Source organism: Mesoplodon densirostris, chromosome 10 (assembly GCF_025265405.1).
Source record: "Mesoplodon densirostris isolate mMesDen1 chromosome 10, mMesDen1 primary haplotype, whole genome shotgun sequence".
Classification (NCBI taxonomy): domain Eukaryota; kingdom Metazoa; phylum Chordata; class Mammalia; order Artiodactyla; family Ziphiidae; genus Mesoplodon; species Mesoplodon densirostris.
The window spans coordinates 98592606-98615438 of NC_082670.1; the positions used below are offsets into that span (position 1 = coordinate 98592606).

A 22833-nucleotide genomic window follows, 5' to 3' on the forward strand; every position below is an offset into this window, starting at 1 on the left:
CACGAGGGCAATAACTTGACTGTGACATAAATGTTTGCCTAATGTTTGTTTGGAGGACACAAGCTCTGGAAACAGACAGATACGGATTCAAATCCTGAATCTGCCCTTCCCTACCTCTGTGACTGTAGGTTCATTACCCAGTCTCCCTGGGCATCAGTTTTCCTACCTCTGAAATGGGCATGATGGTTATTGCTATTTTTTAGGGTGTTGCTGAGGATAAAATATATTAGTGAAGGTTAGCCCAGTGCTTGGCATATATTTCATGTACAAACAATGGCTGTATCATTAACATTTTAGAATGTATACATTGGACTTTTTTTTTTTTTTTGCCTTTGTAGCTCATCTCATTTTATACATACTTGTTTTCACTGGGCCTTTACTTTTTGGCTATAGTACAAGAGACTTGGGGAAAAAAAAAAGAAGAAGAAGATATCATTCCAGGAGGGCAGGAAGCTTGGTTCTGTTAGCCAGAGTTGCAGCATACATACTGACTGGTACAAATGAACCATTTATTACCGAAGACTTCTATCAGGCCAATTGAATTTGCAAGTTCTATGATCTTAATGGTGTCAGTCTTTAGGCTTGGAGGGCGGAAGAACAGCCTTGCTTCTTGGGCAGAAATAAGGCATTTGGGCACAGGAAACCACAGTTGTTGAGGGGTATGTGAAAAAATAACTCTAATTTGTTTTCTAGGTCAATTCCGTCAACTGCAATACAAGCTGGAAAATAGTCCTTTTCATGAAATGGAGTGATAACAAAGACGACATATTAAAGGGGGTAAGTTTGATACGTTACAGGCTGGGCAGCCCTTGGGTCCTCTTTGGTTCTCTTTTTAAATGCATTTTCCTTAATTCCTCCGTGTGTTGACTTTTAGGGTGACGTGGTGAGGCTGTTCCATGCCGAGCAGGAGAAGTTTCTCACCTGTGACGAACACAGGAAGAAGCAGCATGTCTTCCTGAGAACTACCGGCCGGCAGTCAGCCACATCTGCCACTAGTTCAAAAGCCCTGTGGGAGGTGGAGGTAAGGGATGGGGTGGGGCAGGCAGGGAGAAAGGATTCATGGATTTATAGGAATAAGTCACATCCAGGTACTTAAACCCACCTTGTTCCAAAAACAATGGATGACTTGGGATGACTTAGAGAAACAAACACATCACGCCATATCAGAAGGATGCCAGATGTTCCTGTGGAGGAAAATAATAGCTACCTTGGAAGCCAACTCCCAACTGAAGTTAGAAATTTCTTTCTCTGGATCATCTGATCATCTCTTCCTTCTGTTTTTTTTTTCTTTCCCTAGCTCAGTTATCTATCACAGCAATATGTAATCAAGTGCCTAACCCATCACAATTTGTAGGTGACTGCACATTGGTGATAGGATGGAAGGATACTGGATGGTGAAGTATGGTGTGCTCCAGAGCACAAAGAGGCACATTCCCTGTCCTCTGGTGGTGTAGATGAGGGAGGGCAAGGGATTAAGGAAGACTTCCTGAAGGAGCTAGCATCTGAGCTGGTGCTGACGGGATGACCTATATTTCAGAAGGAAGGGATGAATGGAGGAAGTCACTTCATATAAGATACTAACGTGGAATTGGAAATGGGAGGCAACCTTGGGTTAGAACTCAGTAACCTCATTTGATGAACGGCAGAGGATAGTCATGAGAAATAAGACAGAAACTGTTTTAGGAGACCAGATCCTGAAGGGCAATATATCCAGGCTGTAGGGACTTGGGACTTAATTCATAAACTAAAAAAGTATTAGAAATGTCAGAACCCTACAGAAGTCACTGTGACTGACTTTAGAACCTTAAAAGCAAGTACTGTGTCTTCTTCACTCACAACCTGATAGAAATGAATTAAACATGTCAACCTTTTGGGGAGAGTTTGTGCCGTATGGACTGACTTAACCCAGAAGTCCACTGTAGAACATCTTCTATATTTTATCGTCTGAGAAGCAACAGCTATTTAATATTTATTCCCCCCAAAACTGTTCCCTGCCAATTTTCCCTCTGAATACTCTAGGGCAACACTGTACGTCTTCCTTTTTTATTTTCACCTTGAGGATTTTAGAAACTTAAGTGCCCCTTCCAAATAAAAGAAGGAAGACAACACCATGTGTTTTATATTTCTGGTCATGATTTAGGGTTTTCATTATACATCTTCACCTCATTGCCAATCGGTTTTACATATCGTCATAACTTTTTACACGTGATGTAAGAACCTTACGATAGTATACAGTTGAATCTTGAACAACATGGATGTTAGGGGCACTGACCCTCCACATGGTTAAAAATCCACGTGTAACTAATAGTTAGCCCTCTGTGTTCGTGGTTCCTCTGTATTCGTGGATTCATCCAACCATGTAGCACTGTAGTATTTAATATTGAAAAAAATCCACATGTAAGTGGACCCTTGCAGTTCAAGCTCATGTTATTCAAGGGTCAGCTGCACTTCTGTTTCTCCCTTCCTGTTCTTTGTGGTGATATTCTCTTGCATTTTATTCTATATATGCTACAAACTCCATAGTGCATTTTTATTTTTTTTGCCTTGTCTAAGGAGTCACTTGCATTTTAAAAACATGGAAAAATGAGAGGGCAGGAGTCTTTTACCCACATAGTCATCATCTCCAGCTCTTCAGTTTTTGGTGCAGATTTGAGTTTTCATCTGGAATCATTTTCCTTCAGCCTAAAGAACTCCCTTATCATTTCTGTAGTGCAGGTCTGCCACTGGCCAGTTCTCTCAGCCCTCACTTGAAGACAAGAAAACAGCTTTATATTTGTCCGTGAATATCTTTATTTCACCTTCATTTAAAAAGATCAGTTTATTTTTCGTTTTTGAAAATAACAGCTTCATTGAGATACAATTCATATGTCACACAGTTCAGAAATGTACAGTGTGTAGTTCTCAATGGTTTTTAGTTGACCCAAAAGAATTCCCGAGCCGCAGCAGTCACAGCTCATTTTTCTTCAGATTTGCCCCTCCCCACCTCTGGTAACTGGTCCATTTTCTATCTCTATAGATTTGCCCAGGTTGAACATCTCATGTAAATGGTATCCTACAACATGTGGTCCTTTGTACCTGACTTCTCTTACCTAGCATAAAGTTTTCAAAGTTTATCCATGTTGCCATGCATAGCTGTATTTCATTTCTTTTTATTGTCAAATAATATTCCACTGTATGGATATACCATATTTTATTTGCTATTCATGGGCATTTGGATTGTTTCTGCTTTTTGGCTGTTGTGAATAATGCTGCTGTGAACATTCATGCACAAGTTTCTGTGAGCAGTTTCAGTTCTCTCAGGAGTGGAATTGTGGGTCATATGGTTACTTTGTTTAACCTTTTGAGGAAATGCCAGACTGTCTTGAAGGCACTATTGTATGTTCCCACCTGCAGTGTATTAAAGGTTCTGATTTCTCGATATGGCCTTCCTTCATGAAGGATATTTTTGTTGAATGTAGAATTTTACATAGACAGTTTTTTTCTTTTTGTACTTGAAGGCATTCATCCATTGTTGTCTTGCATGCATTATTTTCTGATGTGAATTCAGTGGTTTTCTTTTCTTTTGTTCCCTGCATATAGTGTCTCTTTTTTTCCCTAGCTACTGTAAAATTTTTTCTTTTTATTTCTGGTTTACATTAACCTAATTATGATGTGTCTTGATGCATGTATGAGTGTGTGTATGTGTATTTATCCTACTTTGAAACCACTGAGTTTCTTAAAATGTGTGGGTATGTATCAAAATGGGAAAATTTGGGGGTCACTATTACATATTTCTCTAGCCTCCACCTACCCACATGGACATACTGGGTCATTCGATATTGTCTGACAGGTTGCATTTTCCTGATTCTTGCCTGTCCGCTGCTTTATGACAATATGTGGAATGTTGTGATGCTCCTTTGTTGACTATCTGGATCTGTTGCCTTCCTTTAAAGAGTATTGAATTTTGTTTTGCCAGACAAAGAAAGTTACTTGTAGATCACTTTGATCCTTTGGAGGTTTGTTTTAAAGCTTCATTAGGTCAAGTGTACTGTAGCATTTTTTTAGGGCTAGACTAGCCCTGCTACTAAGGTGTGAGCCTTTGGACGTCGATACTGAATGCCCCAGGTGTTCAACCGGCCTCTCCTCTGGCTTGTTAGAATCAGAACACCTTCTAGTCCTGTGTGAACTCCTGGCTTGCTGAGCTTGTGACTACCCTCTCGTTTTTTATTTGGCCTTGTGGGGTCTCGCCTTACACATATGCAGCTTGGTATTTAGCCAAAGACTAAAGGAGGCCCCTGTGCAGATTTCTGGAACTTTTCTTCTGGGGAGCTCCGTATTCTGCCCTGACAGATTCCAGTCACCTCAGCCTCCTTAAGTTCTGACATATCTCCTCACCTCAGTGAGACTGGTCTCCTCTGCTTGAATACTTCTTCTCGATGTCACTGTCCAGAAGGGGGACCTCCCCACAGAAAGCTGGAGCAGTCGTGGAGATCACCTTATTTCCCTGTCTTCAGAGATCACAGTTGTGCACTCCCTGCCATCCAACATCGGAACCCAGTTGTTTTGTATATCTTACTCAGTTTTCTCGTCGTCTATGGCGTGTTCATGTATTGTGTGAGGTGTCTATTTATGGCAGCAACTCCAGTGCCAGTTATTCCATCATGAGCAGAAGCTACAGTTACATTTATTTGTATGCTGAATTGGCCCCGGCACTGTGAGTGTCCAGTTTCAAAGCACAGGCGTGTGGGTGTATTATAGTGCGTGAGTGCATGGATAAATTGCTGTTACAGTTTTCCATGAGATTCTTTTTGTTTGTTTGTTTCGCCTTTTGTGGATGAAGTCCAGGATCTTAACTTCTTCCTTATGATTAAGGCAAATAATCCGAAAACCACTGAACTTTGTCTTACAACCGTTTTATGTTAATTAGGGGACTCTTTTTTCTTTGGAGAAACATTGCTTAACAATACATATGATACTTGTTACGGGTTTGTTGGAAGATAATGATTTTTTTCAGCTTAAATACGGCTCCTGCACTATGACTTCTGGGTGGTGTCTCAGATTCGGTGCTGCCCTTATTTGGATGGACATTTCTTCCACTCCTGGTGATCATGTCTCCTCTTGCAGGTGGTCCAGCATGACCCGTGTCGGGGTGGAGCAGGATATTGGAACAGCCTCTTCCGTTTCAAGCATCTTGCTACCGGGCATTACTTAGCAGCAGAGGTAAGTGGCAGCCCCATAGTTTTTCTCTTTCAAGGATGATGCACTGCTCTTTCCTCACTTACCTATAGCCATTGAGTAGTTAGGGGCTGAGGGTAATGCTCAGTTACCTAGCTTTTCCTTCTGCTTTTCTGTTTCCTTCCACCTCATTTCCCTGCTTATAGACAAGAAGACGCAAAAATCGTCAACATATTTTAGTATTTGACAGGGATTCTGATGAAGATGTGGGGAGAAGGTCAGTTAGAAAATAATGGTGTCGTGGGAATGCAATGTCCATCCTGGTGACTTCATTTAATAATACTGTGTTGTATACTTGACTCTGAACAACGCGGGTTCGAACTCTGAATGGGTCCAGTTACCTGTGGATATTTTTCAGTAGTAAACACTGCAGTGCTACGCGGTCTGTGGCTGGTTGAATCTGAGAATGCAGAAGAACTGCAGATGGGGAGCCGCAGATTTGGAGGGCCAGCTATAAATTATACACGTGTTAACTCCCGCATTGTTCAAGGGTCAGCTGTATTTGACAGTGGCTAAGAGAATAGATCTTAAAAAAAATAATGCTAATCAGGGTTTTAGGATTATCTTTCCTTTTCCTTTTTTTTTTTTTTTTTTTTTTGCGGTACATGGGCCTCTCACTGCTGTGGCCTCTCCCATTGCGGAGCACAGGCTCCGCACGCGCAGGCTCAGCGGCCATGGCTCACGGGCCCAGCCGCTTCACGGCATGTGGATCTTCCCGGACCGGGGCACGAACCCGTGTCCCCTGCATTGGCAGGTGGACTCTCCACCACTGCGCCACCAGGGAAGCCCATATCTTTCCATTTTGCTCTGGTTTACTACTCTCACCGCATCTTATTTACCGACCCTGATCCTAACATGAATGACCAAGACTTGGCCGCAGTGAAACATGGTATGTAAAGCTGCAAGCATTAAAGCCCATAAAGAATTAGGTAATTTTATAAAGCCTGGTTACTCAGAGCTTTAGTGGAATAGACAGGGTCTTTTACTTACAGGAATGTAAAAAATCAAGGCGATGTATTTTAAATGACCGCGAAGGGTTTTTGAGGAAAGGCAAGACTCAACACTGAAGGATGGGAGGAATTTCCCTTTTAGTTTTGTATTAAATTAAGGAGCCGTGTTACCGTGTGACAGATGTTGAGTTTTATTCTGATCTTCTGGAAGATGTACGATGCATATTCATAGCAGATTCTAGCCGTACATCAAGGGACACCTCCTGTCGTCTGGCACCACTGGTGAGACTGCTCAGAGAGTTTCAAGCTGATGCCTGGGTGTCACTGTTGCTCCTGCAGCTGACCCCAAGGAAGGCTGAATCTAAATGTGCCAACCCCCCTGGGATGCCTGACACTTGTATGAACTGATGATTTTGAAATATTGAAGAGCCGAAGATCAAGACTAAGTTGAAATTTAAAATGGAGCCATAGGAAGTTAGGGACCCAGCTAACCAGCTGTGAGAAATGTTGATTACATGGTTTGCCAAAGATCATTGGTGGTTGCATTATCTGTTATGTCCTGGGGTGAATGTAGTTCTTGCTGGAAGCCAGACATTTTTTAATTTCTAACTAGAAATAAGCAGGATTATCAATGACTGGATACTGATCTTTTATTTATTTCAGGCTTTTAACTGTTGCTTTGCTAGTGGATTCTTTGTGTTCCTCTGTCTACATTTGAGAGCCATCTATCGGTGACTGGTAGATTGTTCCATGTGTGTTGTACTCGTGTGACGTGTGTTGTGATTGTGGCATGCTGGTTTCGTGAACAGAGGGAAGGGAGAAGTTCTTAGCTGTCCAAAGATATTCGCAGGCCTTGAAGTCTCCTGCTAGCGGGGCCAAGTCCTTGAGAAAGCAATGGATGTTTTAATTTCCGATGATTCTTTTTCATCAGGTAGACCCTGACTTTGAGGAAGAATGCCTGGAGTTTCAGCCCTCAGTAAGTATGGACAAGAGCCTTCTTGTCTTCGTCTGGTAGGGTGAGGACATGTGATCTGGAACCCCATGTAAGAAACTGCCCCTGTGGTCACTGAGTGCTGGGGAAGGGGAGAGCTTACTCTGCCTTAACAGAGGATCTTGTTCTGTGCTTCCCTTGAGGGCAGTCATATCCCCTTGTGTCCTGGTTGGTCCAAGAGACTGTTGGTCATGATGCTCTTTCTGTGTGCTTAGTCAAGGGGTCTCCATCTCTAAGTTGCAGAAGTTCATGGTATCTCTTGGAATACTGCTAGGTTGGAGACGGTGATGTTTCCTGTAGAAGCCAGCCTTTTACATGCCAATGTCTCATTGCTGTTGACCTGAAACTATGACTCACTCAGATGTCTTCAAGGAATGAGTGTATAAGGTGGACCCTGTCATTTAGAGTGTGGAGGTAGCACATGAGGCATGACCGCTGATTAGACACTCAGTTGTCTAACCATGTGTCCTTTCTGCAAAGTCAGAAATAGACCTTATTATGTGTTTTGGAATTTTAATGCCAGCTGGATCCTTCTTTGGAGGCCATATTGCCAATTAATGCTGATATGGAGGCACTTGGGTTGGGGGTTCAGGTGTCCACAGTTACGGGTTGAAGAGGGAAGTGGTTGTGTTACAGGGAAATGATGGGTGTAAGTCATGCAGTTCTCTCGTGGAGTGCTTCATTCTGGTCTAGGATTAACAAAACATAGACCCAAACGGTTGCTGCTCTGTTTGACGTTGTGTGTCCGTGTGATCATCTTGATGGCGAATATGCTAGGTGGTATTGAGGGTATTATTTTTTGTAAAATTTTGAAAAAATTGGACACTAACATAGGTACATTAATGAAGGGAGTTGGGGTGGAGATAATACAGAATATAATTGTCAATGAAAGTGCTGTGAATTCTGCAGCAGCCATGAACCTTCTAGTTAGGTTTGGGCGGAATGTTAGCTTTGGAAGAAACGCAGAGTTCTAGCTGAGGGTGTCCCACCATTAGTTAGTTGCTGGACTTGCTGGGGGACTAAGGCTCCCCTCAGAGGTGGCTTTGAAGGAGAACCATGGCTTCTTTCAGGGAGAGCTGATGTCCAAGTGAACCTTGAACTCTGTGTGGAACGGGACTGCTCTCTTGGCCTGTTCATGTGCGAGGGAAAGACAGGCACGTGCAGTGCAGGGGGAAGGACACAGTGATCAAAAGTAGGGCGGGAGAGAGTCAGACTTGGGTTTAAATAGCAGACCCACCGCTTAGGAGCTGTGTGACTCTGGACAGGTTACTTGCCCTCTCTGAGACTGAATTCCCTCATCTGTAGTTGTAGACAATGGGCTGGTTGTAAGGACGAAGTGAGATGTTGTGCAAATGAAGTGCCTAGCCCATAGTAAACGCTTAATAAATGGCATTTTTGTAAGTTGCAAAGGATGATTACCATTTTCACTGCCTTTCCATCCAGCAGTTCCTCTGGGCTGCACAGCAGTTGCACGAAGAAATCGGGACAGGTCTCTCCATCTTTTTTGACGGGTGAAGAAGCAGAGAGTGGTCCTCACTGGCCACATGCCTCAGGGTCTCTGGGAGCGCAGTCATCTTTCTACTCTTTCGTGCTGCTTCTGCGTGCCAGGGCAGTGCCATGTGCCAGTGGGTCTGGCTGCAGATCTGGGCTGCGTTGCTCTGGCTACTCGGGGTGGCGGTCCTCGCGTGGAGGAGGGGTGTGAGTGGGAGGGCTCACCCCGCACCCACAGGGCCAGCAGCGCAGCTCCTGCCTCTGGGAGGAAGGTGTCAGCGTTGGGAGGGTCCTGCACCCTTCACCCTCCTCTTGGCTGGGAGACTCGGGAGTGTGGGAGAGGAAGCCTCTCTTTCTGCTCTGCTTATTGGTCGCGTATTTCCTGAGACTGGCACCCAGTGCCTGTGGTTTTGCCTGGGACCCCATTCGGCTTTGTTGCTCTCCTCTTTGTAAATTCAGCAGCCCCCTTGAGCCACGGGCTTGATGCCACAGGGACAGAAAGAACAACCCGAGGCTGGCTCTCGTCTGACAGCCTTCTGCACATGAGCCTTTCCTCCCACTAGATGGCAAACGCCGACTGCACTCGGGAGGATGAGGGCGCCTTGCTCAGTCACAGTCCAGATGCAGTGGACTCAATGCAGTTGGCATTTTTCTTCAGATGTGTGGCAGGTCTGAAGTTTAACTGCCAGTCTGTAGCTGAGCCCCGTGTCTCACAGCAGAACCGGGGCAGGGTTTATGTTGAAAGCGGTGTGTGCAGCCCTTTGCAGGTAACAGTGGTTAGAAGAGGGCAGATGCTGTTCAGAGTGCTTTCTGCTGAACTGAGCTCTTGGAGATGTCCTGCCCCTCTCCAGTGGACTCTTACGTTAATGTAGGTGGAATGACGAATGGGGGTTTGTTTAGCCAGAGGCACAGGGTGTGAGAAGGAGGGAGTGTCCGGGGGAGGCAGAGGCTTGGGATGTTAGAAGAATTGTTTGCATTTTCTTTTCTTTCTCCCTTCGCTCCCTCTCTTCCTTCCTTTTTTTTTTTTTTTTTTTTAATAGACAAAGGCTGGGGCCGCTGGTGAACTGCAAAAGCAAGCTGTTGCCTACAGTCCTAGAACTCAGGCCCCGTGGAATGAAACTGTCTTAACGCTCTCTCCTTTGCCTGTTAGATTTGCTTTTCTTTTCTCCATTCCATTTGGAAAGGAAGCAGGGCCTCAGCCTAAGCAAAGCCCGATAGAGACAAGGGAAATGTGATTTTCCTAGGACGTACAGGTGGATATTGTCATCTTGCAAGGATGTTAAACATGAAAAAAGATCCCGTATAGAGTCACACGGCGGAGAGCCACCTTGTGAAGCCTGTCAGAGCAGGCGCTGGGCTCAGCATGCTGCTTCCGTCTTCTTAGGCAGATGGCCTTTGGAGACTAGATGTGTTATTACAGTTTCTTGGGAAAGCTTTCATCCTTGTTCTTCAGCCTTGACTGTCAGAGATTTTCTTCAGTCTCAGCCAAATCCCTCACGTAGCAGGAGGGGCCCCTTTTCCCCTGAATTGTCGTCAGCAATTGATTAATTAGGAACATTTTTTCAGGGCTAGTCTGACTTCTCAAATATTTTTCTTGGCCACACGGGAATAGCTGCTTACAAACACTTGGATTCAGGTTTATTTCATTGCATTGTTTTTTTTCTCCTGGGGAGTAGCTGGATCATATTCTTGCTAGACAGTTTCACTGTAGGTTAACACAACCGCCCATAACAAACTCCACAGGCGAAGTTTCTCACAGTGCTGTTCCGCTCTCCCGACCCCTGCACCCGGATGTACTGCCTGTAGCACTCTGCCCGTGGAGATAATGCAACCCCACGTTGCTTAAGCATTTTTATTGCAACACCAGGAGGTAGAGTGGAAACATTCTTGGTGTGGGTGGCCAACTCTCGTCTTTGATGACTGCTCTGAAACTGTGGTGCTTCTCCTGCCAACTACTGACGCTCACTATTGTTTCTTCCCTGTTCCTGTGGACTGTGCAGTGATTGTAGTGAGGGAAGGCCGTGGCATGTGCAATCCTTGACTTGATGACTTTTCCTCCTCAGCTGGACTCTGATCAGGATGCCTCCCGAAGCAGGTTGCGAAACGCCCAAGAAAAGATGGTGTACTCCCTGGTCTCTGTGCCCGAAGGCAATGACATCTCCTCCATCTTTGAGCTAGATCCCACCACCCTCCGTGGAGGCGATAGCCTTGTCCCAAGGTATGAGTCCAAAACGGCTTATCTTAAGTGAGTCAGGGTGGTATATGCGGCCTGGCTGGGGTTCTTGGAATCCAAAACATCATAGTCGTTCTTGAAGCTTTTGTACGGGATTTGGTAAAGGATTTGTTCTGGTTGCCCATTGAAATGACATCTGATTTTTCTTTTCTTTTTTTTTTTCCATGGCTTATCAGTTGTAAGTTCTCAGTAGTCAGTGGTTAGCTGAGACGTACTATGTTTAGGTGAACAAACCAAACGTTAAGCCTAAGTAGCTCAATATTTCTAGTTTCCTTTACTCTCTCCCTCCTTTCCAAATCTGAGAGATCTTCTGGTCAATTGAATAAACAATTGAAAAGAAATTCTAGAAAATGGAACGTGTGAAATTCACTCAATGCATAGTAAATTTTATTAAAGGTATTGAGAAATCAGACCAGTCTTCTTGGGTTATTTTATTAAATTTGACTTTTAGTTTTGTTGCATAAAAAAGTATTTCCATTTACTAGACCGTAAATGGAACAAAAGCTCACTCTTAAAATCAACAGGGACTTCCCCTAGCGGTCCAGTGGTTAAGACTTCACCTTCCAATGCAGGGGGTGCAGGATCAATCCGCGATTGGGGAGCTAAGATCCCACATGCCTCATGGCCAAAAAACCAAAACATAAAACAGAAGCAATATTGTAACAAATTCAATAAAGACTTTAAAAATGGTCCACATTAAAAAAAAAATCTTGAAAAAACAAAAAATCAACAAAAGTATTAATAGTGGCTAACAGTTGTTGAATGCTGACTCTATGCCATCTATAATGCTAAATACTCATGTTATATAATGTCACCTTCACCAAAACCCCTGTGAGATAGGTATTATTATTTGACCTTTCCTAGAGGTAAAGAAATTAGGCTCAGAGAATTTAAACAACTTATCACAAGTCAGCGAGCACCGTTGCAGAGCCAGATAGGGCTGTTCTAGCAATTCTGACTCTTGGACACAGCCTTGGGGAGTGGAAGTCTCACGGGCACTGGCAGGTTTTACACAGGGCCCCTCTCTCTGAGGATTCCTTTGTGTTTCATTATTCCTGTATATCATTGCTGTTTACCTGCTCAGCCAGAGCTGGGCTGGGAAAGTGGTAACTGCAGCTTGGGTGCTGTTACAACCGGAGGAGAACACAGAAATGTCTGTGTAACACAAAAGACTATGTTCTTAAATATTGTATTATAGGAAACATTAAAGGAATTGTAAAGAAAGTAATGGCTATGGAAAGGTTGGTATCCAAGTGTCTAGCCTACACTAGACACTTAGGTGCTAAATAAAATTAGACGGCAGAGAAGGGAATGATTAACGCTAACAAAAATGCCAAAACATGAAATAAAAAAAAAAAGAATTAGAGGAGAACCTTCTCTTGTGCTGGATACTCTTCCTGTCCCTCTCAGAGTGATAAACAGAAGGCAGTGTCCACAAGAAGAGAACCTTACAAGGAGGCTGTTCATTGCCATTCAGCACAAGGATCGCTGGTTCTTACCCTCTGCTGAGTCATTAACCCCTTGAGAATCTGGGAAAAGCTGGAGATGTTCTCCTATTAAATCCTAAATATGGGCACAGCTTCGCATACTCCAAGTTTGTCCTGATGTAGATTGCTTTTTTTTTAATGATATATTGAGATATAATTCATGTATCGTACAATTCACCTACTGGAAGTGCTCAATTCATTGGTTTTTAGTAGATTAGCAGAGTTGGGCAACCATCAGCACAATTGATTTTAGAACAATTTCATCACCCCAAGAAGGAGCGCCGTACCCATTGGCAGTCGCTCTCATGTCCCCAGGCTCCACCCTCAGCCTTAGGCTAATCTGCATTTTGTCTCTATTGATCTGCCTATTCTGGACATTTCATATAAATGGAATGGCTTTTTGTGACTGGCTTCTTTCACTTAGCATTATTTTTAAGATTCATCCATTTTGTAGCATGTATTCTTCATTTCATTTTATTCCTGAATAAGATTCCACTGTATGGTTATGTCGCATTTTATTTATTCACTTATTAGTTGATGGCCATTTGGGTTATTTGCCTTTTTCTGGCTTTCCTGTGAACATTGGTGTACACATTTTTGTGTGGACATATATTTTCATTTCTCATGGGTCTATACCTAAGAGTGGAATTAGTGGGTTATGTGGTAACTGTATGTCTAACATTTGAGGAACTGCCAGTTTTACATTTATAGTTTTATATTCCCACCAGCTGTATATGAGAGTTCTAATTTCTCTCCAATGCTTGTTTATCTGTCTTTTTTATATTTGAGACATCCTAGTAACTGTGCAGTGGTATCTCATTGTAGTTTTGACTTGAATTTCTCTGATAGCTAATGATGATGACCTTCTCATGTGTTTATTGGTCATTTGTATATCATTTGTGGAGACACATCTTTTCAGATCCTTTGCCCATTATTTTTTGGCCACTTAAAAAAAAGGGTTATGTGTCTTTATTATTGAGTATTAAATGTTCTTTATTACAAACTCGTTATCAGTTATGATTTGCAAGTATTTTCTCCCATTCTGTAGATTTCTTCACTTTCTTGGTGGTGTCTTGTGAACCATAGAAGTTTTTAATTTTGTTGAAGTCCAGATTATCTATTTTTGCTTTTGGTTGCTTATGCTTTTGCTTTCTTAAGAAACTGTTGCCTAATCCAAGGTCACAAAGATTGATGCTAATGTTTTCTTCTGAGAGTTTTAGTAGTTTGTGCTCTTTTCACTTAGATCTTTGATCGATTTTGAGGTCATTTTTAAAAGTATGGTTTGAAGTAGGGTAGATTGCTTTTGTAAAGTGTCCTTTCTCACTGACTACCTAGATAGGCATAGGGACTATAGAATCCAATTGCGTTTTGGTTTAAGTACTTTTCCATGTGTTGTGTCCTCTATTCTGGAAGTTCTTTAATGGATTTTGTTTTTAGGCTCCCAGAAGACAAGGTAATGACGTTAGTTTTATTTGCTAAGTTTTTTGTTTGTAAGGGTTAGCAAAGAACAGAACCATGTGATGTAAAATATCTGTCAGAAGATATTTCATGGCATTCCCTTGGTGAAGAGGAATGAGGTGCCAGTTGGCCATATTCCCCAGTGGGTTGGAAATCCCCATGATCCCGTGGGAAGGGGAAGTTTGAATTTCTAGGTCAGCTTGCCAAACAGCTTTGGTTGGCTGTAGAGCCCTGCTTCTGTATCCCCTTGATTCATTACTGTTTCTCTGTTGGAAAACATTCTTTGTGGGCAGTTGTCCATAGACAGACTGATTGTTAACTCATAAGCAAGGGAAGCCTTGTGTTCACCCTGGAAAAAGTGTCTGGCACGGTTTACCAATGTGTTTATTATTAGTTATGATCTTGGACTTGGTCTTAGCTTTCTAAATTTTTATCTGTTCTTGCCCTTGGCCACCAGTCTCAGAGCCAGAAGTAAACAGGGCCTCTTATTCATTGATTCAGTGGAGTCATAAAAATTTTAGGAGGAGTACACACATTTCCCTCCATCTTAGAGCTGTGCTAAATTTTGCTTCTTTGAAGATCAGAAGGTCTGGCGGTAGATACATGAAAGTACCTGAAATGTTACCAGTAAAGAACTTTTTTTGTAATAGTCATTGCTTGAAAGAATGCTTTCAAGACAAACTGAAAGGGATAGTGACAAGTCCCGAATATAATAAGCAAGATAGTAAAATTGCAATTTATGCAAATTAGGTGCAATAAATGAACATTGGGAGAGCATCCAGCTTTGTGGTTCTTTTGCAGTTGTCCTGATATCATGACTTTTGAGCTAAGGATTGGGAATGAGACTTCAGATGAATAGATAGAATGCCCTTGGTATTTTAAATGAACTTTGACACAGAACTCTATAGAATGTAGTCAATCATCCAAGTAAAAGTTAAGCTCCAAGCTTTCAGTTATACTTTGAAAATAAGAAAATGAATCCAAGTTCCTCAGAAGAAAAAATGCACATCTCTGTCAAATTTCTTGTTCATGTTGTTTAATTTATATTCGTGCTATTCAGAGTAAATACCACTTGTAATTTTCAAGACAGTTAAAATGAAGGAAGTTAGAGGATCTACTGAAGAGATGTGCCTGGTTTAACGTGCCCTCCCCCGTGCCCCTTTCCCATGAACTTGTGATGCTACTGTTTTGAATTCCTCTTAATGCAAATGACTTCCATGCTGTCCTTTCTGCTCTGGTCCCACCAGTGTTTAAAGTTCCAGCTCAAGTTTTCTGTAACAAAAATATTCCATGACTCCCTGAAGCCTCCTTAATCTCCTCCTCTAAAAGTACTTACCTTGACTGTCTCCCATCTTAAAGCCTTTCTAATGTGTCTCCTGTTACTTTTGCTTGGTGTGCGTTCATTTCATCTCACTAATGCGACGGTAGATTCCTTAAGAGCAAGTATTATGTCACTACTTCTTTAAAAGAAAAGCAAATTTGAAAAACATTGTAAAATGATCCATGCTCATCATAAAAAGAAGCAACAACAAAAATATTTTAAAATCTCATGGAGAACAAAGAGACAAGTAAAAAATTACATAAAATCTAACCATTCAGAGGTAACTATGACAGACATTTTGGTTTTCTGTAGTTTCAGACATGTCTCTGGGCACACAGATAACCTGTGTATAATTTATCATAAGTGAATCATAAGCTATTTTTAACATTTTTTCCACTGAACAAGATATCCTGTACATACTTCCAAGTGAACAAATATCGATTGTAATCATTTTAAAGAACTCTGTACTATTCTGTCTTACATACTATAATTAACTAGCCCATTACTGAGACATTGGGTTGTGTGAAAGATTTTAACTATTATAAATAATGCTTTGTTGAACATCTTTCTGCCTCATTTTGCACCTGTGCTGTCATATCTTAAGAAATATAAAAATAAGATTGCTAGATGAGAAGGTAGATACATTTTACATGTTATACAAAGCACCAGACTCTCTTCAAGAGTTTAACCTGTTGACACTCTTACCATGAGTGTGTAGAACTCATTTCTCTAAGCTCTGTAAGCTCTCTAAGCTCTAAGTACTGGGTTGTATCCGTTTCCAGGATCTTTGGAATATGATACAATAAAATGATATATTGTTTTAATTTGTATAAATTGAGGAAGTTGAATATGTACTTGGATGTTTATTGGTCATTTATGTTTCTTTATTAAATTACTGGTTTGTGTACGTGTTCCATTTTCATTTCCAATATTCATGATGTTTTTCTTACTGATTTTTAAGATCTCTCTATATATGTGGATTAATACCCTTTTATACTATATATTAATCTTTTATTTTCCCAGGTTGTCATTTTTCTTTCAGTTTTGTTCATGATGGTTTTTAAACTTTTTTCTACTTTTGCTGTATGGAAATGTAAAGTTTAAACTATGTAATAAGATGTATTCATCTTTTGCTTCTAAAATTTGGAAATCTTATATTTTGTTATGTGCTTCAAAAGGCTTTCCCTCTCACAAGATTATTAAATTTTTACTCACATTTTCTTCCAGGTATTTTATGGTTTTATTTTTTGCTATATTGATCCATATGAAAATTTCAATTACTGCTTTATCATCTCTCATGATAAGCACTAATAGGTACTCAGTAAATACTTTTTGTTACTCTGTCTCATGCTCAGTTTGTTCTGAGATAGTCATTCACAGTGTATAATTTTATACATGCATACCTCAGGAATACTGTGGGTTCAGTTCCAGACTATCGCAATAAAGCAAGTATCACAATAAAGCAAGTCACACAAATCTGGGGGTTTCACAATGCATATGAAAGTCACGTTTACAGTACACTGTTATCTATTAAGTGTGCAATAGCATTATGTCTTAAAAAACAATGTACATATTTAATTTAAAAATACTTTATTGCCAAAATGGAACCTATAGACTTGAATGATGAACAAACCTTTAATTTGTTCAAAAAACAGAAAAACAGTGTCTGTTAAGGGCACTAGAGCCAAACATTGATAGAATGAGGTGTGGCTGCATTTAGAAACACAGCACGAGACAATCACCTTAGAGTGATTATGAATGGTTTGCCACTGTAGATCTGTCAAAGTGTATCTTAGACCAGAACCGTTTGCTCTTAAGTTTATGCTGTCCAGTGTGTGTAGCGGAAAACCATTTTGGTATCCTTTTTTTATTCTTATGGGATGTATTCTAGGCCAGTGGCTATAGAGAGCCTAAATAGCCCTGTCCCTAAAATCCTTTTTCTTCTTTTTTTCTTTTCCTTTAGAAACTCATATGTCCGGCTCAGACACCTGTGTACTAATACCTGGGTTCACAGCACAAATATCCCCATTGACAAGGAAGAAGAAAAACCCGTGATGCTAAAAGTAAGTCCCTGAACTTGGCTGCCTCCCTTGGTCTCATGCTCCCGATAAAAGGGCTCCTTTGAGGGCAGATGGGGGCGTATGGAGGTCTGAAGTTGTTGCTTCGGCAAGAGCATGGTGGCAGACAAACTTGAATGTGATGAAAGAATTCTTTCCAAGGGACCTGGCTAAAGCAAGCCCAGTGCTTTTGAAATAACTAGAACCTTTTATTTTGTTCCATAGCTTCTGCCCTAAAGATTGAGCAATTGTCTGGATTTCATGTCTGTCTGAAGGCTGATTTTGGCTGGGGGAATGTTTGCTTGTGCCTTGACATAAGTCACATACCTAGTTGATTTCCCACAATCTTTATTATTTCTTTATTTCTCTTTGTATTTAAATGTGTACTTTTATTTCTTGAAAGTTCTTCCAACCTCTTTAATTTCTCTCCCTGAAGCCCACCTCTCCTTTCTTGCCTTGTTCAGGATCATAGAGCATAAATACACAGACATAGGGTTTTTCTTTTTAAAAAATGGAATTATACTCTCACATAATATTTTTTGGTGATGGGGAAGATTACTGGAATTTTTTCCTCTACTCTAATGAACATTTTCATGTATATAGAAAAGCTAAAAGATCAGTACAGTGTCTACCCTTATAACACTCTCAGAAACAAGAATTACCATTTTGTACATTTGATTTTTTCCCTATGTATTTATAAATGTGTTTTTAAATTACAAAAGTCTCAGATGCTCCCTGTAACACATGAAGCTATAAAATCATAGTACTGCCCCATTTCCTGCCTTACTTTTCTCCACAATACCAACCTCTAGAGGTAACAGCTGTTGATGATTTGGGCTACATCTTTCCAGGTGTTTTTCTATGTCCGTTTATTTGAACCACAAGAGAGCTCTAGGCTTGTTGGATTGCCCCATGTCCCATAAATACAGCGTTTGATTAATGTCTTACCCTGTCAGTCTAAGAGGCTGTTCCACGAAGACCATCTTGCTTTTCAGATTGGAACCTCTCCCGTGAAGGAAGACAAAGAAGCATTTGCCATAGTTCCCGTCTCTCCTGCTGAGGTTCGGGACCTGGACTTTGCCAATGATGCCAGCAAGGTGCTGGGCTCCATAGCTGGGAAGCTGGAGAAGGGCACCATCACCCAGAATGAAAGAAGGTGAGGGCTCCCTGCCAGAACCGGGCACGCTCATCATCACCCACTGTGGGTTTTTGAAACCCCTTGCAGAGAGAGAGGGTGCTTGGAAGAGCTCCGTGTGAGAGCAGCTGGCCTTAGCATTTGTGGGTGACTTCAACTTGTGGTTTTCAAGAAATAGTTACCTTTGCTTTCACTGTTCTGAAAGTCTCTAAACTTGTAAATATCTCCTTCTTTCTCTGTTTCCCTGTCTCCAACTTGGTCTCTGGAACTATCTTACTGAATGTCAGGGGTTGAGGTTACTCTGAGATAAAATGTAATGTCTGATATTTTGTGAAGGTGGTAATGTTTTTGTGGACAGTGAGGTATTGTCTCTATTTCACTCTTATTGGTAATTGGCCTCAACTGACACTTTCAAGGAAACTGGGAGAATGGGTTTGCTTCTGCTTAACTGGTTCCTTTGGCCTGAAGGCTTCCAAGGTGAAGCTATCAGCCTGTTGCACGTCGAACACTTCCCGTATCTAATAGCTTTTTTCCTCCTAAGATCTGTAACCAAGCTGCTGGAAGACTTGGTTTACTTTGTCACTGGTGGAACTAATTCCGGTCAAGATGTTCTTGAAGTGGTCTTCTCTAAGCCCAACAGAGAGCGGCAGAAGCTGATGAGAGAACAGAATATTCTCAAGCAGGTCAGTAAGTGGTGACATATTGGGTTGGCTTTATAAGAAATCAGTTGTATCACTGCTCTTATAGAGGGATGTGAATGATTTCCACCTCGCAGGCTGGATCCATTGACTTTAAAAAAAAATAGACTTAATTTTTTAGAGCAGTTTTAAGTTCACAGCAAAAGTGAGTGGAAAGTAGAGAGATTCCCCGGCAACCTCATACCTCCACACACCCACAGCCTTCCCTGTTATTTGCATCCCCACCAGAGAGGTGCATTTGTTATAGCTGATGAATCTACACTGACACATCGTAATTGTCCAAAGTCTGTAGTTTACATTAGGGTTCACTCTTGGTGTTGTACGTGCTATGGGTTTGAACAAATGTATAATCACATGTATCCATTATTATCACGTCATACAGAGTAGTTTCATTGCCCTAAAAATCCTCTGTGCTCTGCCTATTTGTCCCTCCCTTTCCCCCAACCCTTGGCAAGCAACCATTGATCTTTTTTTTTTTAACATCTTTATTGGAGTATAATTGCTTTACCGTGGTGTGTTAGTTTCTGCTGTACAACAAAGTGAATCAGCTATACGTATACATATACCCCCATATCTCCTCCCTCTTGCGTCTCCCTCCCACCCTTCCTATCCCCTCTAGGTGGACACAAAGCACCGAGCTGATCTCCCTGTGCTATGGGGCTGCTTCCCACTAGCTATTTTACATTTGGTAGTGTATATATGTCCATGCCACTCTCTCACTTCGTCCCAGCTTACCCTCCCCCGTCCCCGTGTCCTCAGTTCCATTCTCTACATCTGTGTCTTTATTCCTATCCTGCCCCTGGGTTCTTCAGAACCATTTTTTTTTTTTAGATTCCATATATATGTGTTAGCATATGGTATTTGTTTTTCTCTTTTTGACTTAACTTCACTCTGTATGAGACTCTAGGTCCATCCACCTCACTACAAATAACTCAATTTCATTTCTTTTTATGGCTGAGTAATATTCCATTGTATATATGTGCTACATCTTCTTTATCCATTCATCTCTTGATGGACACTTAGGTTGCTTCCATGTCCTGGCTATTGTAAATAGTGCTGCAATGAACATTGTGGTGCATGACTCTTTGAATTATGGTTTTCTCTGGATATATGCCCAGTAGTGGGATTGCTGGGTCATATGGTAGTTCTAGTTTTAGTTTTTTAAGGAACCTCCATACTGTTCTCCATAGTGGCTGTATCAGTTTACATTCCCACCAACAGTGCAAGAAGGTTCCCTTTTCTCCACACCCTCTCCAGCATTTATTGTTTGTAGATCTTTTGATGATGGCCCATTGATCTTTTTATTGTATTCATAGTTTTGCCTTTTCCAGAATGTCATATAGTTAGTATCATACTGTATGTACCTTTTTCAGATTTTACTTCTTTCACTTAGTAAAATGCATTCAAGTTTCCTGCATCTTTTCATGGTTTGATAGTTCAGTTGATTGTTAACACGCTTGTTGAATATCAGCCGTGTGAGAATTTACCTGTTAGGAACCCCAACAAGAATTCAGTTGACAACTTTATTTTCCTCACAAATAATATCAAGTGCAGTGTATCCTTAAGGTTATTTCATGTGTCTGGGAGATTTGGAGTATATGATAAACTCAGAAGGCCTGTAGAGGCTCTTATGGGGACCATTATAAGTCACCAAAAAACCTTCCTATAAATGAAGAATGAATAGAAAATAAAATGAACTCACAGAAAATACATAGATGATGTAATTTGGCATAAAGTTAAATAAACTGGGGTAGAAATAAATTAGAATAAACTAGGGTAGAAATAAATGAGAGGGAGAAAAGTGACAAGTCCAGGGTAGATGAAGTACATGGAAATGTATGCCATACAGTTCTCTAAAGCTGTTGGAGGCTGGGCCACTAGAGCCAAAAGAAAAACGTGTTAGTTACAAGTCCCATAGTTCTCCCTAGGAACTTGGAATTGAGAATCCTTTCTCCTTTTGGACTGTGATAGACAATATTTATTAACACTCCATCCTGTTTCAACAAGGGTTTAAAGTCCCAGAATAAATTATGCCCTGCTGTTTGATGTGATAACTGCCAAATAAGACCTCTGGCTTAATGCCCATGCTCTTTTCCACAGTAGTGATTCCTAGAGGGTCTGAAACTGTGGAGGAGCCTTCGTTGATCACCTGTGTGAGCACTACACTTATGACCTGACACTTACTATCTACTTTAATCCTTACAACACCCTTGTGAGCTAGGTATTATTTTCTCTATATTACTGCTGAGAAAACTGAAGGTTACCTTGACCATGATCTGTACCTGTAGGAAAGTAATAAAGATGTGTAATTTCAACCTAGAATCTGCTGATTCCAGAGTCTGGGCTCTCAGGCAGTGCTTGAAACACTGCATTTTCAAGTACTTGAGGACCAATTAGGTCCAGGAGGACTGAATTCAGGGAGGAGCCAGTCCCGGGTGATGGAATGAATGCAGTTTTCAGGTTCATGATTGTTTGCATAGAGAGATTTTCCTATATAGTTTAGTCACCCTTGAGGTTATATTACTTCCAAACAGAAGATTAGCCCTTAAAACAGTAGGTGATGGCAGTTTGTATTCTTTTCTTTCTGCAAACAGATCTTCAAGTTGTTACAGGCCCCATTCACGGACTGTGGTGACGGCCCGATGCTGCGTCTGGAGGAGCTGGGGGACCAGCGGCACGCACCCTTCAGACACATCTGCCGCCTCTGCTACAGGGTCCTGAGACACTCCCAGCAGGACTACAGGAAGAACCAGGTTGGGATTAAGGACCAAGGGAAAGTGATGGGCAGCTTCCTCCCTGAAGTTCATGTACTTTCCTCAATGAGTTTTAGGTGTCACATGTATATTTATTTAATAGTAGTTCATTGTTAAGTTTGCTCTTAGAAAGGAAACGGATTTCTTTTGCAAGCCTGGGAAGATATATTACAGAGTTGAGAAGGATACCCGAAAATTCCCCTTCTACAGCCACCTTTGAATGAGATTTCTTTTCCTTGACATTGGTATTACATATACAGTACTTCTTATGGCCCATTCCTGTAAGACTTAAGGGCACACTGATTCCATGTGCTTATATTGAAGATGGAGTGAAATCTTTTCTTCCTGTCCCATCCATTTCCTCCATCTCTGCTGGTAACTTTCTCTTTGTTTTGGTTCTGGCTCATGTTTTATGACATTCTAAGTCATCAACTGTGTGATGACAGTAAACACACACACAACCAATATATTCTCTCCGTGAATTAGGTGCTTTAACCTCTGTGAGGGTTCCTAACAATTGGACATTCTGAGGAATCACTGTATCAGTAGTTCTTAACTGGGAGTAATTTTTCTCCCAGGGGACATATGGAAATGTCTGGAGACCCTATTGAGTGTCATGAGTTGGGGATGCTACTGGTATCTACGGGGCAGAGGCCACGGATGCCATTAACCTCCGGCCACGCACAGCACAGCCCCCTGCAACAAAGAATTTTGCGGCCCAAGAAGTCAGTAGGTAGCGCTGAGGTTGAGAAACCCTGTGCTCCGTAAACTACTGTAGGTGCACAGAGTGATGCTGATTGTAACTGAAACTCCAATCCCTGCCTTGTGTTTCAAAAGGTTTTGTTTTTAAGCTCTGAATGCTCCTACATCTGGCCTTTAAATTTAAACTGTTCTCTGTAGTTAAAGCTTTTTGTGTATCATCAAAAGATCGTGTTGATCCTAAGCAGTGCTCTAAAATGTTAGATGTAACTTTGTTAGCTGGTATTTCTAAACCTTTCTCTTTGCCTTTGCTACTGTTTAAATATAAAATATCACATACCCGTGA

At 41.4% G+C, this 22833-nt stretch overlaps 1 protein-coding gene across 1 annotated transcript in view; it reads left to right on the plus strand.

Moving 5' to 3' along the window:
• Positions 1–22833, plus strand: part of ITPR1 (inositol 1,4,5-trisphosphate receptor type 1) — a 324401-nt gene that overhangs the window by 132737 nt on the left and 168831 nt on the right. The window contains exons 9-17 of the mRNA XM_060109116.1: positions 694–777; positions 875–1021; positions 5104–5199; positions 7096–7140; positions 10710–10864; positions 17109–17208; positions 18198–18358; positions 18879–19020; positions 21630–21788. Coding sequence (XP_059965099.1) covers positions 694–777; positions 875–1021; positions 5104–5199; positions 7096–7140; positions 10710–10864; positions 17109–17208; positions 18198–18358; positions 18879–19020; positions 21630–21788 — 1089 coding nt within the window. The remainder of the gene's footprint in view (positions 1–693; positions 778–874; positions 1022–5103; positions 5200–7095; positions 7141–10709; positions 10865–17108; positions 17209–18197; positions 18359–18878; positions 19021–21629; positions 21789–22833) is intronic.